This window comes from Dasypus novemcinctus, chromosome 3 (genome assembly GCF_030445035.2).
Source record: "Dasypus novemcinctus isolate mDasNov1 chromosome 3, mDasNov1.1.hap2, whole genome shotgun sequence".
Classification (NCBI taxonomy): Eukaryota; Metazoa; Chordata; class Mammalia; order Cingulata; family Dasypodidae; genus Dasypus; species Dasypus novemcinctus.
The window spans coordinates 768,112-784,424 of NC_080675.1; the positions used below are offsets into that span (position 1 = coordinate 768,112).

General features: G+C 68.9%; 1 protein-coding gene across 1 annotated transcript in view; it reads left to right on the forward strand.

Annotated features, from left to right (window-relative positions):
* Nucleotides 1–4,173: 4,173 nt before the first annotated feature.
* AHNAK2 (AHNAK nucleoprotein 2) overlaps nt 4,174–16,313 on the forward strand; it is a 43,854-nt gene continuing 31,714 nt past the window's right edge. The window contains exons 1-3 of the mRNA XM_058294905.1: nt 4,174–4,228; nt 5,432–5,484; nt 10,325–10,457. Coding sequence (XP_058150888.1) covers nt 4,174–4,228; nt 5,432–5,484; nt 10,325–10,457 — 241 coding nt within the window. The remainder of the gene's footprint in view (nt 4,229–5,431; nt 5,485–10,324; nt 10,458–16,313) is intronic.

Below are 16,313 nucleotides of genomic sequence, written 5' to 3' on the forward strand. Positions count from 1 at the left end.
CCCCAGCTGCGGGGGGGGTGGGCAGCCTGGCCTGGGTGGCGGCTCTGCTGGAGCCCACCATGGCTGGCCGTGTCCGCAGGACTCGGCCCCAGTACCGCCTTCCAGGGAGGACGCACTGGGGAGCAGTCCTGTTGCCAGGAACGCGCCCAGGATCCTGCTTCTCCAGGTCCTCAGACCAGCGGTCCTGGGGCCCGTGGAGCGGGCGCCCCAGCTGCTGTCAGCGGGGGGCGCCGCGGGAGCAGCGAGCGCACCTGCCCTGGTTGGACTGGGCACCAGCCCTTGGCGCCTTCCCGAGCGTCGCGGCGTGCTGAGCTGCGTGGGTGCAGCGGGGCTACTGGGGGCCACCTCAGGCCCGAGTGGGCTCTCAGCTCTGGGGGAGACGGAGGACCAGCCAGGGTGGGCGTGGGCAGGGGGAGGGTGAGGCTGCCGACCCAGGGACCAACCCCGTCTGCTCCCTGGAGTCCTCAGACCTGGACCAGCAGGTCCCCCGCCCTCTGAGCGCTAGGGGCCCAGGGAGGGTGGGGGAGGAGAGGGTTCTCGTGCCCCCCAGCTGGGCTCTGCGCTGAGCCCAGGGCCGGGCAGGGCGGCAGAGCGCCTTTTGCTTCTGCGGCTGCCGCAAGGAGGCATCCTCACTGGCCTCCGGCGTCCCTGCCTGCCTGGAGAGGCGGAGGGCAGTGGGCCTGCGGCCAGTGGGGGCAGGGCGGGCTGTGTCCAGGAGGGCTCATGTCCCCCCCCGCCCCCCACCCTGTGTTCTGCACCCCAGGCCCTAGAACTGACCCTCAGGAAGGCTGCAGGCCAGCCAGAGACCCCTGGCCAGGGACCCAGGGCCGCCCTGGGGGAGTGGTCCCCAGTGTCCAGTCACAGCCAGAGATCCCTGGCCAGGGACCCAGGGCCACCCTGGGGGAGTGGTCCCCAGTGTCCGGTCACGGTGGCCCCAAGAAGGAGGCCAGTCCTGGGCATGTCACGTGGCAGCAGTTTTCTCCCACACTTTCAGCCGGCCCCACCCAGGGGGTCACATTTGGAACAGGTTTGGGGTGTCGCCTGTGCCGGGAGGGGCAGTGGTTCCTGGGTCAGGCCCAGCTGCTGTGGCCTGCCGCGGCCGGCCGTCGCGCCCTGGAGGGGGCATCGGGAGGGGGCTGGGGCCAACGGGAGAAGACAGGAGAGGGAGGGCTGCGGGAGCTCCTGGCAGCACAGGGCACTGCGGCGGCGCCGGCCCAGCCTCTGGTGGGGGGACGGGCAGAGGTGCGGCGGGGGGGGCATGGCTGGGCTCCCTCCAGTCCCAGCCCGGCTGGAGTCCCCCCCTGAACCATGGCTTTCTGGGAAGATTCTCCAACAGCCCCCGCCCCCACCAGACTGACCAAGGGCTGTGTGTCCAGCTGAGCCCCCCCCCTCCAGCTGCAGGCCGCTTCACCACAGCAGGACAAGGGTCTGGGCGCCCTTTGAGACAAGGAAGCCGATGCCGTGGGGGGAGCCTGGACCTGCCCAGGGCCACAGAGCTGGGGATTTCAGAGACCTCGGTCCAGGGACCTGTACCCGGGTGGGCAGCCTGGAGAGGGCAGCGCTCACAGCGACCAGCACCCTGGCCCCAGGCTCCGGGCACGCCTCTGAGCGAGGGGAAGGCAGGTGCCGTGGAGAGAGCGCAGAGGGTCCTGGCACCCCCGGGCTGAGGGGGCTGAGGGTGGGTGCCCAGGCATGTCCACACCGGGCCCAGCACGTGGGAGGGGCTGGCTGGCGGTCCCCCCCATCCATGCCACCCAGGGGGTCTCGCCCATCTTGCTGCAGGAAGTGGAGGCGAGAGGCCGGAGGCAGCCCCCAGCCTCCACCCCTGCCCCCGGCACGGCCTCACCGCCACAAAGCTGCCGGCCCAGGGGACACCAGGCCGAGCGAGGCCGCCCCATGTGGACAGGGCCCCAGAGGCCACATGACTTTGCCGAGGTCACCCGCCTGGAGGGGGCACTCAGAGCTGGATCTGTGCACCAGGTCCCTGTTCCTCAGGGCCCCCCACCCTGCCCTGCCCCCAGGCCCTGCCCTGCCCCCAGGCCCTGCCCCCAGGCTCCCACAGCCAGACTCAGAGAAACGGTGGACATAGGGACACTACATCCGGGGCACGAGTGACGCGAGGACAGCTCTCCCTGCCTGCGGGCTGCGCCCACCAGGGACCACCCCCGGGCGAATGCGCAGGGAAGGGCCTGGGAGGAGAGGGGGAGGAGGGTCTCCGCCCCCGGGGAAAACGGCAGGCGCAGGGGCGAACCCTGTGCCGGGGCCCTGCCCAGAGGGCGCCGTGCCCCCGGGTCCCGGGCTGGGGGCGGGAGGGGCCTTTTCCCGGCAGCGAGAGCCGCGTCCCGCTGACCCGCAGCTGGAAGCCTGCCCGGCTGCGGCGCGGCTGACGGGAACGCGGGGACGGCGCCGCCTGAGTCACCCGCCGCAGCCTGTGCGGGTCCGCGGGAGCCCCACGCGTGCGCACCTGAGTGCGCGCAGGGGCGTGAGACTGGGCGGAGCCGTGACGGCGCGTCTGGGTCCTGAAGAGCGCGTGGGTGCGTGTGCGCCTGGGTGGGCCCACGCGTGTGGGCGTGTCTGCGTGTATCCCCGAGTGTGTCTGTGGGTGCCTGGGCGCGAGTGCGCCTGTCTCTGAGTGCGTGGGGAACGTAGCCGAGTTCGCCGTGAGCCAGGGTCTGTGCATTCGTGTGCGTGTCCGCGTCACGGGTGTGAGTGTGCGTGGCCCTCCCGGTGGGCCCCAGGACAAGGGGTGTGAGCGCGCCCAGCCCAGCCCCCTGCCCCATCCCCCAACCAGTTCCCAACTCCTGGGCGGTGCGGCCCTCCCCAGCTCTCCCCTCCCCCCAGCCCCCCCCCCAATTCCCCCTGCCCCACACCTGTGCCTGCCCCTCCACCTCCCTGGCACGGCTGGGCCATCCTCTGCCTGTCGGTGCCAGGGAGACCCGCATCCCAGGGACTCCCCGCTCCAGTGCTCACCAAGTCCCCCCTGTTTCATCTACAACCCCCCCCCCCCCAGCACCGCCCTGGTCCAGCTCCCGCCCCCCAGGGCTCCTGGCCTCCAGGGAAACGCTCAGCTGCCTGTGTGGTCTTTCCTCAGCTCCCACCGGCCACGGGAGTCCCTGCTTGGTGACTTGGGAGGCCCCCCTGCCCACGGGGCCCCTCTGCACTCTGCGCCCTCCACCATCTCCCCCTGCCCCCACCCCAAAATTTCGGCCGGGGCACAAGCTGTTCACCCTCCATCCTCTGCGCAGCACGGCTCTGTTCCCCGTCCAGAACGCCCTTCCTCGGCCTGACTCCCGCCTCATCCCCGGCGTCCCCGCTTAGACTGCCCCCAGGAAGCCCTGCAGGGCCCCTCCTGGAGGCCGTGGGCTCCAGGACACCCCCTCGACCCCGCACTGCCCCCTCCCCGCGGGTCGCCCTGTCCTGCCAGCCACCTCCCAGCGCACATCCTGGGCTGGTCCCCCACCCGCACCCCCGTTCTCCTCCCCGTCCCTGGAGAACCCCAACTTGTCCTTACCAGCCCAGATAAAAGTGGTCGCCTCCCTGCGCTGCTGCGGACCCAGCTGCCCACAACTTGCAGGGACCCCACTGGGAGGGCGCCTGTCAGCGGAAGGGGGGCCACGCGGTGGGTTCTGAAGGGGTGGTCAAGGGAGCGGCGCGCGGGGCAAGTCCAGGGTCTCGGGGGGACGGGATTGCGGACCCGTCCCCCACGGGGCTCCAAAGTCCACTTCTTGGATCCCGACCCGTGAGGGGTGCGGGGTGGCGCCAGGGTCTGGGCGGGGCTGGCGGGTGGGGAACGGGGCCTGGGGGATGGCGCCGGGGGCGGGCACAGCGGGAGCTCGGGACCCCTGGGGCGGGGACGGGCCGGGGGCGGGCCGGGGCGCGCGGCGGCCAATGGGCTGAATGAGGCCGGCGGCACCGCCCGCGCGCTCGCTCCGCAGTGGTCGCAGGGACTGCTGCGGGCGGGCGGGGGGCGGGGGCTCGGCGGCCGCCTAGGACCCGGCGCGAGGCGCGGGCTCCGTCCGCAGTCGGAGTCCCGCTGCCCGCCGCAGCGCCAGGCCCGCGAGCCAGAGCGCGGCGCCGTCCGCCCGCCCCGGGCCGGACTGCAGCCGCCCCGGAGCCGGGAGCCGAGCGGGGACGCGACGGGCCGCCCGCCGGCCCGCACCGCCGGCCGCCGCGATGTGCGACTGCTTCCACCTGGTGCTGCCCACCTGGCCCGGAGCCCCTGGCAGCGGTGCGCCCCACTCCCCGCCTGCAGCCCGCTCCCCCGGGCGGGTGGGCTCCGCGCGGGCCGGGCGCGCGCGCCTGGGCGGGGTCGGGGCGCGCACTGCGGGCCAGGCTGCGGCGCGCGGACCCGGCTGGGTGGGCCGCTTGCTCTGCCTCCGCGGGCTGCGCGGGGCGCCGCCTCCCTCCCCGCGCCTCGCTTCCCGCGCGTCCCGGTCTCCCGCTGCTCCACTCACCGCGACTCTCCGGGGCGCCCCCTCGGCTCAGTTTCTCGGTCGCTGACTTGTGTCAGTTTGTCTGTCCCCTCTGTCCCCCGTCCATACTCTTTGGACGCTGGGGCAGGGCCGCGTGTCAGTGGGACCCGCAGCCAGGCCCGTCCCCTTACCTGGTTTGGACGAGGACGGGGCTGAATGGCCGGGGAGCGGGTTGCGGCCTCAGCTGAGGCGGGGTCTGCCGTGCGGCTCCGTCCCGGGCTAGTGGTGGTCGCGGCAGGGCCCCGCCTGAGGCCTGATGGGGTGTGGACCTGCGTGGAGTGGGAATCAGGCTGCGGGGCCCCTGCTGCGGGGCGAGGGAGGACGGGTGCCCGGGCATGGCTGCAGAGTGCCCGCCTGCCCCGCCCCTGCCCCAAGGCCTGTCCAGCATCTGGGTGGGCAGGGGCAGCGCCCTGACTGCGGGTCGGCAATGCGGCAGCAGGGCCACGCCCAGGGCTCCTGGCCAGCAGCCAGCAAGGGGGCAGGGCTGTGTGGACGCAGGTCTGGACCCCTGTCCTTGGGGAAAACGGCGGTTGATGGTGACACCTGCCGACGCTGGCGCAGGGGCAGGGCATCGCCCCTCGGCCTGGCACGCCCCCGGCTGTGGCTGGAGCCTCCAGGGCCCTTCCCGATGCCCACTTCTCTGGTGAGCACCGAGGCCTGGTCTGCCCAGGCCAGGGGGACTGGCCGTGGGCATCTGGCTGGAGAAGGGGTGGGTGGACCCCGCCCCTCCTCCCTCACTCTGGGGACCCCCAGGGCCTCTGGGGAGAAGTCCGGGCAACTTGCTCTGCCTCCAGCTCCCAAGCTCGGCCCTCACCCCAGGTTCCCTGGAGAGCCCCGTGCTGCGAGGTCTGGGAGCACCTCGACCCCCGTCCTGCCCCAGGGGCTGCCAGGCACCCCTCCCCTGCCGGGGGCCTTGTTTCCTGTTTGGGCTTCTGGGCCCGGTGTCCTGCCCCCCCCAGGGAAGTTCCACCTCGTGTCCCGCCTACAGAATCCCCTTCTCTTAGGGGGCGAGGTCAGCGGATCCCAGCGCCTCTGGGGGGAGTCCTGCAGGGCTAGAATCCTGGGGCAGATGCCGGCGCTCGCCCGCCCGCACGGAGCGGGGCCCTGCTCTGAGCACGGAGCGTTCGTGACAAGGGCCTGGGGAATTCTGGTCCAACCTTTCCCAGCCGCAGTCCCCTCCCGTGGGCCCTGGCTGGGCACGGCCTCCCGCCCTCGTCCTGCACCTGTGCCACCACGGCCTCCCCAGCCCAAGTGCCCTGCGCGGCCACCAGGGAGGGAGGGCCCTTCTGTCCGGCCGGGCGGAGACTGCCCCCTGGTGTCCGCCTGGGGCCGTGCAGGCCGCGGGTCCAGTGCAGGGCTCCGCCCCGCCCCCCTCCTGGGGGCACCCCCTGGGCTGTGGGGCTCCTGACGGGCACTGGTGGCGCCCCCGGCCCTGGGCAGAGGCAGAGCTGGGCCTGGGTGGCCCCCTCCCCTGGGCCTGGCCCCTGCCCTGCAGCCCTGGGCTGTGGTCTCCCTGACTGTCCTCCCTCCGTTGTCCACTCTGGGGGCGCCTGTGCCCCCCTTTGCAGGGGCCCTGGGCTCGGGGCGGTGAGGGGCAGAGCCTGCACCCTACAGAGGCTCCCTGGCTCCCGACACAGCCCTGGGCGGTGGGGTGGGGCTGGCTCTGCGGCCAGGCGGGCAAGGGTGCTCTCACGGCCCCCCTCCGGCCTGGCCTGTCCGTGGCAGGAATGGTCGCCCCTGGGGTGGACTGGCAGCAGCTGGGCCCTGCCTGAAGACTTGGGCGGTGCCCACCTGGTCCCAGGGAAGAAGTAGATTGGGGAAACCGAGGCCCAGGGGAGTCCCGGTGGGAGTGTCCAGAGCCTCCCCAGCCCATCTCCACCCTACGCTGGCAGAGTGCTGTGCCCACCCCCACCTGGCTCGCTGCGGCCTGCAGCTGGGCCTCATTTCCTTTCCTCCACCTGCAGGGTTCTTTGGTCCTGGACTGGGCTGGGGGCTGCCTCTTCCAGGAAGCACCCCAGATTGCTGGGTTCCCCCCCAGTTCCCCCTCGGACCCCAGCCCTCTCTGCATCCTTTCTTGGCCTCAGGTCAGCGTGGGGCAAGCTTGCCGGGGCTGAGGAAGTGGAGGTGCGGGGAGAAGCGGCCTCCAGCCCTGGGCAGATGGGGTGGGGCTCTGTCCCTCGGGTGACTGCCTCCCATTCCAGGAGGGGACAGCTCAGATCTATCCTACAGATCTACCCTACTGGCCTCTGCCTGGGAGTGGGCAGCCTCCCCCCCGCCCCCCGTCCATCCACCCTCGCTGGCTGGGAGCCGGGGTGGTCCCAGCTCTGGGGCTTGGGAGGCCACATGCGTGCAGAGCAGGGGCTCGGTCACCGAGCCCCCAGGGGTGCACGGGGTCAGGGAGGGCTGGGGGTAACAGAAAAGATGGGCACAAGGGGCAAGGACACCTGGAGGGGGGGCTGCAGGGGGTTGGGGGAGGTAGGCTGCGGAGAGGGCCATGCTGGGAGGCGCCCTGGGGGGCGGGGGGAGGGGAGGACCGGCCCCGCCCCACTCTAGGGGTGCCCCCCCCCCCCGTCGGCCCTACTGGACGCCTGCGCTGTGAGCTCCCCACCCCTGCTCCAGATTTCCTTGTTTTTCTTTTTTTGGAGGCCGTAGCTGGCCGGGTTCCAGGGTTCCGCCTTGCTGGGATAAATATTTAATAGTCAGGAGCACTTTCTAAAACGGAAAAATGGAGCCGGGCCCAGGAGGCCGAGGGGCTGGGGTGGGGCGGGAGGCGGCGCCTGCCCGCTGCCCCGCCCGCTGCGCCGGTTCCAGCCCCCGCCTGCCCGCTGCCCCGCCCGCTGCGCCCTTCCAGCCCCCGCCTGCCCGCTGCCCCGCCCGCTGCGCCCTTCCAGCCCCCACCCGCCTGCCCATGGCTGGCCCTCCTGTGCACGGGGGGCGTCGGCCCCTCTCCCCAGGGAGCTTGGGGTGACAGTGGGCTTTGGGCGGCGGGGCTGGGCTTGGGGCCACCCGTGGCCAGGGGGACTCCGTAGAGGCAGGCGGGGCCCTGCGGCGCTGGGCAGGGGCTGGGGGCAGTGTCCTGGGAAGGGCTGGGGAGCTGTGCTCTAGCCTGGACCCGTGGCAGTGAGAAGACAGTGGGGCCCAGAAAGCGGGGTGCAGTGGGGGCCCTGGTCCCCTGTCTGCACGGTGGGGTGGCCTGAGGGTTCAGGCCCACTGTCCAGCCACGCCCTGGCTGCTGGACGAGCCAAGGCGCCTTAGTCTGGGGCTCCAGCCCTGAACGCCCCACCTGGTGGGGGTCCGACTCTAGGCCCTGTTACTGCTGGCCTCTGGGGGGCTGTGGAGCCCCCTCCCCAGGGGCACTGGGCTCTGGGGGCGCTGACCGGCCCTCCCACACCAGCCCTTGACCCTGACCGGGCCCTTGCTTCCTGCTGGGCTGGCCGGGGTCCCTCCTTGGTCAGGGAAGACGATGGCCCTTACGGGGGAGGTGTCCTGGGCAGGCCTTGGGGCCCCCGCAGTGGGCTGGCATGAGTGCCCACAGTGCCCCCGTGACACCCCACAGCTGTGAGGCTCTGCCTCGGCCTCCTTGTCCCTCCCCCAGCCCTGGCAGATGCCAAGCTCCCGTGGGGGCTCCGGGCAGGGTCCCAGGCTCCGGGCAGCTTGGGGCCGCCCCTGCCAGTGCAGTCGCTGTCGGTGGCACAGGCTGGGCAGTGTGGCTCTCTGCATCTGTGGCATAGCCGCGTGGCAGAGGCTGCCTGCCCTCACCCATGGGGCACTGAAGCCCGAGAGGATGGAGCGTGCCTGCGGCCACCCAGCCTGGCCAGGTGGAGCAGGGCCCAGCGGGGGCTCCTGGGGGCTGAGGCAGGTGGGGCAGGGGCATGCCACGGCCTGCCCCCAGCCCAGGCAATGCCCTGGCTCCTGCCCCTCCTGGCGCAGCCCCTTGCCGCATTCCCTGGCTGGGTGGTCCTGGGCACTGTCTCACGTCTTTGCCTGAGACCCCTTCCGGCTGGGGCCCCTCCCCACAAGCACTGCCCAGCCAGCACCCACCAGCCATGCGCCCAGGAGCCAGGGGGCGCACGGCGCCAGCTGCACGTGTGGGGGCTTCTTGGAGCGTGGCAGCGGGCCAGTGTCCAGGGACCGGGCAGGGCCAAAGGTATGTGTGGCCGCAGGGTCCTGGCAAATTGGGGAGCAGTGATTTGAGGGGGCAGCGTATAGAGAGCTGGTGAGGGGCCAGGCCGGAGGGCTTTGCAGTGAGGGGTGGTCCGTCTGGGGTCGGGGCCCAGGCCAGAGGCAATGGGCCAGGTCCCCGGTGGGCGGCTGGACAGCCAGAGGGCAGCGGCTGGGCAGCCAGAGGGCGGCGGCTGGGTTTCGGAGACGCTTTGCAGGGGACCTGGCAGGAGAGGCGCGGCAGATGCTTTGCTGATTTGGGGCACCCTGGCTCTGGGTGAATGGGGTGATGCCACCTTCCGCCCAGCACCCCGACCCGCTGCGTGCCAGCACTCCCAGCTGATACCAGCGGGGCCCAGCCGCTCTGGGGCAAGGTGCTGAGTCAGCTGCCCCCGCCCTGCCCTGGGGGGCTACGGGCTGGTGTGAACTGGGGGGTGAGAGTGAGCTGGGGACCCTCCAGCTCCCCGCGCTCGTGCCTGGAGGCGGGCTCCACGCCGCGACCCTTAGGACTTAGCAGCAGCACTTTCAGGGAGCAGGGCTCGGGGTGGCCCCTATTCCCTTCTCCCCCCTCCCCCAGTGCCCCCAGCCCGGCCGGGGTCTTCTCCCAGCCTGGGAACCCTCAGGCCCACCCAGGGCCCCCCTTGGGCTGCCCGCCCAGGGCAGGAGGGGCGGCCCCCGGCTGCTCCCGTGGAGCTTTCCGGCCTTCTGTAGCCGGCCGCCCCCACCAGCCCCCCACCCGCAGCCGCCTGCGGACCTGGGCTTGGGGGGGTGGCTGGTGCCATCCCCGCCCCCTGGGGCTGGGCGTGTGCCCTCTGGGGGGCCTGCGCGGGCCTGCCTCTGGGTGCCGCGGCCCGCCCTGGGCCTGGACTTGTGTTCTGGAGGGAGGTGCTGGGTGGCAGATCTGCAGATAGCACGGCCGTGGGCCAGGCCCCCCCGCGCCCCTGCAGCTGGCGAGGGGCCGGCGTCTGCTGCCCTCTGCTCCTGGGTGTGGGCGGCCGGGAAGAGGGGGGCGTGGTGGAGAGGCGGGGGGAGGGCCGTCCCCGCAGACCCTCGCACCAGGTGACTAGCAGGGGCCTGTTAAAGATGTCTGCAGGGGTCCCTCCCCCACCCAGCTCATCTGGCGTCCTGGAGCCGCGAGGGAGGGGGCTGCTGCCTCTGGGGAGAGAGAGCCTTGGAGGGGTGCGGGCAGGTGGTCAGCGCCCATGGCCACATCCCCCAAGGTGCCGGCCCAGTGCTGCTCCGGCCTCCGGCAGCCACGCCGGCCCTGGAGGGGGCTCGCTGTGCCCTGGGTGGGGGCGCCCAGCGAGCACCGGGGCCTCGGCCTCTGGATCGGGGCCGCGGGGGCCTCAGGCAGGCCTCTGAGCGCCGGCCCTTCTCTGCACCCCTCTGAGACCCTGCCCCCTCACCCACAGGGAAACTGAGGCCCAGGGTCGGGGCAAGCCTGCCTCACGGTCTGTGTGCCCATTCCCTGTCCCCCTGCTGTGCTGTGCGCTGCACGCCCGGTGCACACTCAGTGCACACCCAGGCCGGCTGGCTGCAGTGACTCAGACGTCCCCCGGGCCGGGCGGGGGTTTCCTCCCGCAGTCAGCTGCTGGGGCTGGGGGCCCTGGCGGGGGCGGGTCCCAGGCTCCAGGCAGCAGGGCCGAGCCCCCTCCTGCTCCCTCGGGTGGGCTGTGGGGCGTGTTTGGCAGGGCTGGAGCCTCTGCTCGGAGGCGGCCCTGGGAGGGGCGGGGCCGCGGGGTGGAGGGGCGGGCCGGGAGGCGGCCGGCCGCAGGGGCCTCTGCGATCTTCACTTCAGGGCGAGCTGGCGGAGCTTTGGCCCAGGTAAGCTGTTTCGCCCGCCCTCCGTGCCCACCACCTGCCCTCACCCCCTTCCCGGGTCACCCCCGGCCTCTCAGCAGCTCTGTGCGGGCCGGCGGGCAGCCAGAAGGCCAGCAAGCAAGGGGCTCGGGCGGCACCGGACTGGGCGGCTCGACCCTCTGCCTGTCCCCTTCCGCCCGCTGGGCACCCCGATGCCAGAGGCGCAGGCGGCCGAGCTCCAGCTGAGCTTGTGCCACCTGCACCCTCCAGGGAGGTCAGAGAGGGGCTGTCTCAGACCCCCACTCACCTGGAAACCTGGGCTGGCCCCGGAGCGGCCCCAGCTGCCCAGCCCTGCTGGCTGCAGGCGGGCCCCGGGCCCCCAGCGTGCGGCAGGGCTGTCCAAGCTGGCCCGGGCACTGGCAGGGGGGACGGTGATTCCACCTGGGGGAGCTGGACCCGCCGGGGCGGTCGGCAAAGCCTTTCGGCCCAGGACACGCGGGTTCCCGGGACGAGTTGTATGGCCCGGGAAAGGGGTCACCGCGGCGGCCGCTGTCCCTGTTTGGTGGGTGGGGACCCTGGCGTGCTGGGGGCGGGCGCGTCAGGCCTGCCCAGGCTTGTTTCCTGGAGGCGTCGAGGGGCCCGCGGGGACGGGGCTGGGGGCGAGGGGGCGTTTGCTTTGGCTGCGAGCCCCCTGCGTGGGTGGGCTGCCAGCCGGCTGCTCCACATGCAGGACGAGGTGGGCTGGCCCCACTGCCCATCCAGCCCACGCCCCCAGCCTCACTCTCAGGCCTCGCAGACTTCCTCCTTCCTTGGGTGTCCGGCCGGCCCCGGCCTGCCACTCCCCACCCTGGCCTGGCACTAGCATTTATTATGTACCAGCTGCATGCAGGCTCCATGGTGGAATGCTAGGTGAGCCAGGTGCTCTGGGGACGGGGCTGTGCCAGGAGTGACCGCGAGGCGGCCAAGCCCAGCCTGGGGGTGGCCAGGCCAAGGACAGGCAGCCTGTGCAAAGGTTCGGAGGCAGCCACGAGCCTGGACGTGGAGGGAAGGACGGACAGCCAGAAGGCCTGGGGCCCAGGAAGGGGCAGAGAGGGTGGAGGCTGCAGGAGTCGGCTGGGGGAGGCACCCGGGGGCTACAGGAGAGTGTGGTGGGCAAGAGCGCAGTGACCAGCCTGGGGCCACCAAGGCTGCCCGGCGGTCGGGGCAGGGGGGAGCCCTCTCCCAGGTGCAGGACGCAAGGCCAGCTCCGGGCCCCTGGCCTGCCTGGAGCCTGGGGCCGAAGCAGGAGCCCAGACGGCCCAGCGTCCTGCGCTGGGCGCTGCCCACCTTCGCCAGACAGAATCATCCTGAGAAGAAGCTGGAAGGGGCCAGCAGGGCTGCGGGCGCTGCCTGGGAGAGCCGGGAGGTCTCGTGACCGGTCAGCAGGCCCAGCGCCTTCCTCGTGAGGTTCCTGGGGGGGTGAGGCCGGGGCGGCCTGTGCAGAGGCCCACGCCTGCCCGCCTGCCCCGGGGCCCCGCGCTGGCCGCTGCCGGTGGCCGGCCTGGCCCCTCTGGGGCTCTGAGGCCGGCCTGCATGTCCCGGCACACGCGCACGCTGCTGTGCAGATCCCGCGAGCGCGCACACTCCCGTGCTCCTCGGGCGGCCAGCGCTGGGCCCCGCGAGTGTCCTCCCCGCGGGCCGGGAGGGCCCAGGTTCCCCCAGCCCCGCTGACCTGCCCGCACGCCCCCTGGCCCTGCCTGGAGCCGGGTGCACGCTTGGGCTTCCTTTGAGCAGAGCTGCACCCCCAGGCCCCCCACTCTGGGCCCTCCTGAGCCCCCACTTGGCAGCCAGAGTTCTCAGCACAGATGTGGGGTGCTGTGGCTCTAGGTGTGGGGGGGCCGGCATCCTGGGCAGAGCCCCTTTTCTGCGCTGCGCCCCATCCGTTCTCCCCCTGCCCCCAGGCCCCACCCGGCCCCTCCCTAGCTCTGCCCCCTCCCCACACCAGCCGGAGCCCCCCCTGTGCAGAGCTCCCCCTGGGCTGTCGGCTCCCCAGAACTGCCCGCGGGTCAGGGGCGGGGAAGCTCGTCCCCCGGGCGTCCTGCTGGGGCTCTGCTCCCCAGGAGTGGGATGTGGGTGGCGAAGGGGGGGCCTGCGCAGGCCCTGGGGGAGGAGGGGGCGGAAGGCGTCCTGGGAGGCCCAGGTGCGCGTCTGGGCGGCGCCCTGGACACAACCTGCTGGGCCGCCTCTGGCAGGGGCGCCGCCCACCTCCTCTCCTGGCGGGGGGCCAGTTCCAGCTGCGACACTGCCTGGCCGGGGTGGGGAGGCGCAGGGCCGGCTGACCGGGGCGGGGGCGCCGGCCGGGGTCCTGGAGCTTGCGGCTCGCGGCGGGCGTTGGCCGGGCCCGCGGGACGGTGCCGCCCCTTCCTGTTTGCGCCTGGGCCGGGCGTGCCGGGCTCAGGAAGCGGCTTCTTGGCGGCGGCGCTCCGGACTGGTGGTCCCTGAGAGGCGACGGGAGGGACGGCCGGGCTACCGTGCCGAGCGCCCCGCCGGGCCCACTGCCCCCACGGGCCCCGCCGCCCCCGCCCTCCTGCGCTGCTCCCCGCTGCCCCGGCCCGCAGGGTGTGCCCGCGGCCCTCCAGCTGCTGCGCCTTCCCTGACGCTGCCTTTGCTGCCCACCAGACCCCCGCAGCTTCTCGGGCACCTCTGCTGGGTGCTCACCCGACGGCCCTGCTCGCAGCCCCGCAGCCCCCCCAGCGCGCTTCCTGGGCGTTCCCTGGCCCCAGCACCCCGTCTCCCCCAGGGTGCGCCCCCTGCCCCAGGACACGCCCCACCCAACGAGAGGCCCCTGGCCCCGGGGGGCCGGGAGGCTCCGAGGGAACCGGCGGGGTCCCCAGCTCCTCGGCCCCCTCCTCGGCACCCCCTTGGTGCTCTTGAGGCCTCGGTGGCCAGGGCTCCCCGGAAGCTGGCCCCCTCTGTCCTATCCCCGGGAGCCCCGGGTTGGGGGGTGGGGGTGCAGGCTCGTCCCTGGCCCAGCGGTGTAGCTGGGCTGGGGCAGGGGTTGCCCTGCGTTGGCACCAGCCCCCCACCTCGTCCAAACCCTGGCCGCTCCCTGCTGCTGAGCCACCTGGGCAGGTGGCTTTGCCGCTCTGAGCCTCAGTGCCTCTGACTCCTGGGGCCATGGGGGCGGGGGCTCCAGGCCAGGCCGGGGCGCAGGTCAGGGATTGGCCTTCAGGGGAGGCGCTGGGGAGCCAGGGCAGGGCCTGAGCAGGGCGGCCACCCCGTGCCAGGAGGATCCCGGCTGCAGGGGTCTGGGGTGGGCAGCAGAGGCTGGGGGGTGGACAGGGCTGCTGAGCGGCAGGGCCACGGGGCAGGGGGCAGCCCCGCCGAGAGGGGAGGAGCCAGTCCTGGAGAGCGGCAGGGGCCGTGGGTCCCTGGGGGCAGGCGGCCACGGGCGAGGTGGGTCATGGCGGTGCGGGGCCCAGGAAGTGGGCGCCGTCCATTCCACCCCAAGACGCTCCCTGCCCGGTTAGGGAGAAGGGGCCAGGGGGCCCCTCCCAGGGGCGATTCATTCTTGGGTGGACACCTCTTCAAGTTTGGCCTTACGGGTAGGGAGGCGGAGGTAGTGGCTTTCCTGAGAGCTCACCAGGGGTCAAGGGTCTCTGGAGGCAGGGGTCTGGGCTTGGCCACTGGAGAGGTGGGCCCAAACTCCCACCCCGCAGGACAGGGACATGCCGGGGCCCCCCCTGCTGGAGGCCCGCTCCACGGGTGGGCACGAGCTGCCTCCCCTCCCTGCACCTGCCGCCCGTGTCCACTACTGCCGCTTAAGTACTGGTGACGTCCTGGGAGCCGGGCTTGGAGTTTCAGTTGTGGAGGGTTTTAAGTCAGGGATTGATTTTCAGATTATCGAAGAGTTTTTAAGATGATAACTATTTCTCATGCAGTTTTGGTATTGTGTTTTTTTAGGACTATGTCCAATTTGCCCAAATATTCAGATTTATTGGCATAAACTTCATGATTTCCCCTTTTTCGTTGTATGTAGAAATTTAAAAGTTTTTAATTAGAAAGTACAAATCCTAAGTTTGTAGCTTGATGCATTTCCACTAAGTGGACGCAGTCACGAAACCAGTAGTGGGATTGAGAGGTGGAGTCCCGCCAGCCCGCCGGGCTGCGCTGGCCGTGGCCTGCGTGGGAGTGGCGTCCCCCCGCGTGAACTCGCTCCCGTCCAGCCTCTTCATCTCAGCATTACGCCTGAGACACTCGTCTGTGTTGCACACGAACAGCGAGCTCATTTTCACAGCCATCTAATATTCCCCTGCACAGATACACCACCAGTTATTTTTAAATTGCTCTACGTTGATGGACATTTGAGCCTTTCTGGCCACGGCAAGCATGTCTTTCGGAGACATGCCTTTCGGTTGGGGCCGTGCCTGGGAATGGCATTCTGAGCCACACGTTATGTAGTAGGTACCGACTGTTTTCCAGTGAGGGTGTGTGTCCAGGGCCTCCTGCACGGGGCAGGGCTCAGGCACCCACTTCCTCGCCCTTGTCGGTTTCAGTCGCTGGCCTGAGTCTGCAGTGCTGCTGCTGCACTCCCTGGCGCCTGAGGACCCACCACTGCTTACCCCCTGGTCAGACGTCCTTTTCTGTGAATTGCCTTTTCAAAAAATTTTGGCCCGATTTTCTATTGGGTTGTCGTTTTCTTTCGACTTGTAAAAATGCTCTGTATTCTGGGTAGGAGGCCTTTGTTCGATCAAAGTGTCGCAAAGATGGTCCTGCAGTCTTCGGCTTGACCCTCCACTCCCTCAGGGGTGTCTTTTGATGAACTTAAGTTCTTGATTTTTATGCGGAGCAATTTATTGGTCATTTCCTTTATAGCCAGTGCTTTCTGTGCCCCTATTCCAAAGTCATTTCAATTTATCTTCTAGAAGTTTTTATTTGGTAAACCTTCAACTTTCAACCTATAATCCATATGAAATTGATTTTAAAAAATCAATTTTATTGATACCTATTAATAAAGCATACAATTCATCCAAAGTGTACAATGAATGGTATTTGGAATAATCACATAGGTGTGCATTCATCACTTCAATCATTCTTAGAGCATTTTCGTTATTTCAATAATAATAAGCAAAAAACAGACAAACAAGTAAACAAGAAATTTCTTTACCTCTCGATCTCTCTCTGTGCCTCCTGCTGTACACAGCTGCTGTCTCTAGTACAATTATTTATTTATTCAGTAGCTTTTTTGAGATATATTCACATACCATATGATCTATCCAAAATGTATCATCAATGACTTTTTAATATAATAACAATGTTGTACATTCTTCACCAAAGAAAATTTTAGAACCATGAAATTGATTTTTGCTTGGTTGAGGTAGGGGTCGAAGTGAATTTTTCTCCTATAGCTAATGGACCCAGCACCATTTATTGAAAACCTTGTCTGTTTCTCACTGCGTCCATCTGGAATATCTAGTCTTTTTTATGAGTCTGTTTGTCTATCCTTGCACGTCTTGACAGCTGGTAATTGTGAGCCCTGGCCCAGCTTTCAGTATCTCACCCTGAAGCATGATGCTTGCAATAGCTTTTTGTTCGTTTGTGTTGTTTTGTTTTGATAACCTTTACCAGATTGAGAAGTTCCCTTCTATTGTAATTTGGTGAGAATTTTTCTTTTTTGAACCAAGGAAGACTATTGAATTTTATTTAATGCTTTTGTAGAATCTATCGAAGTGATCGTATTGTTTTTCTCCTTTATTCCTCTAAAGTGAAATTTATTTTTAGTGGTTTATTCGTGGAATAAATCCAGCTCTATCGAGATATATTATAATTATATCACTTTGATTATATAATCGATTGCTTGGAATTTCTGCCCCTATGTTTGTAAGATAAATTAGTCTATTG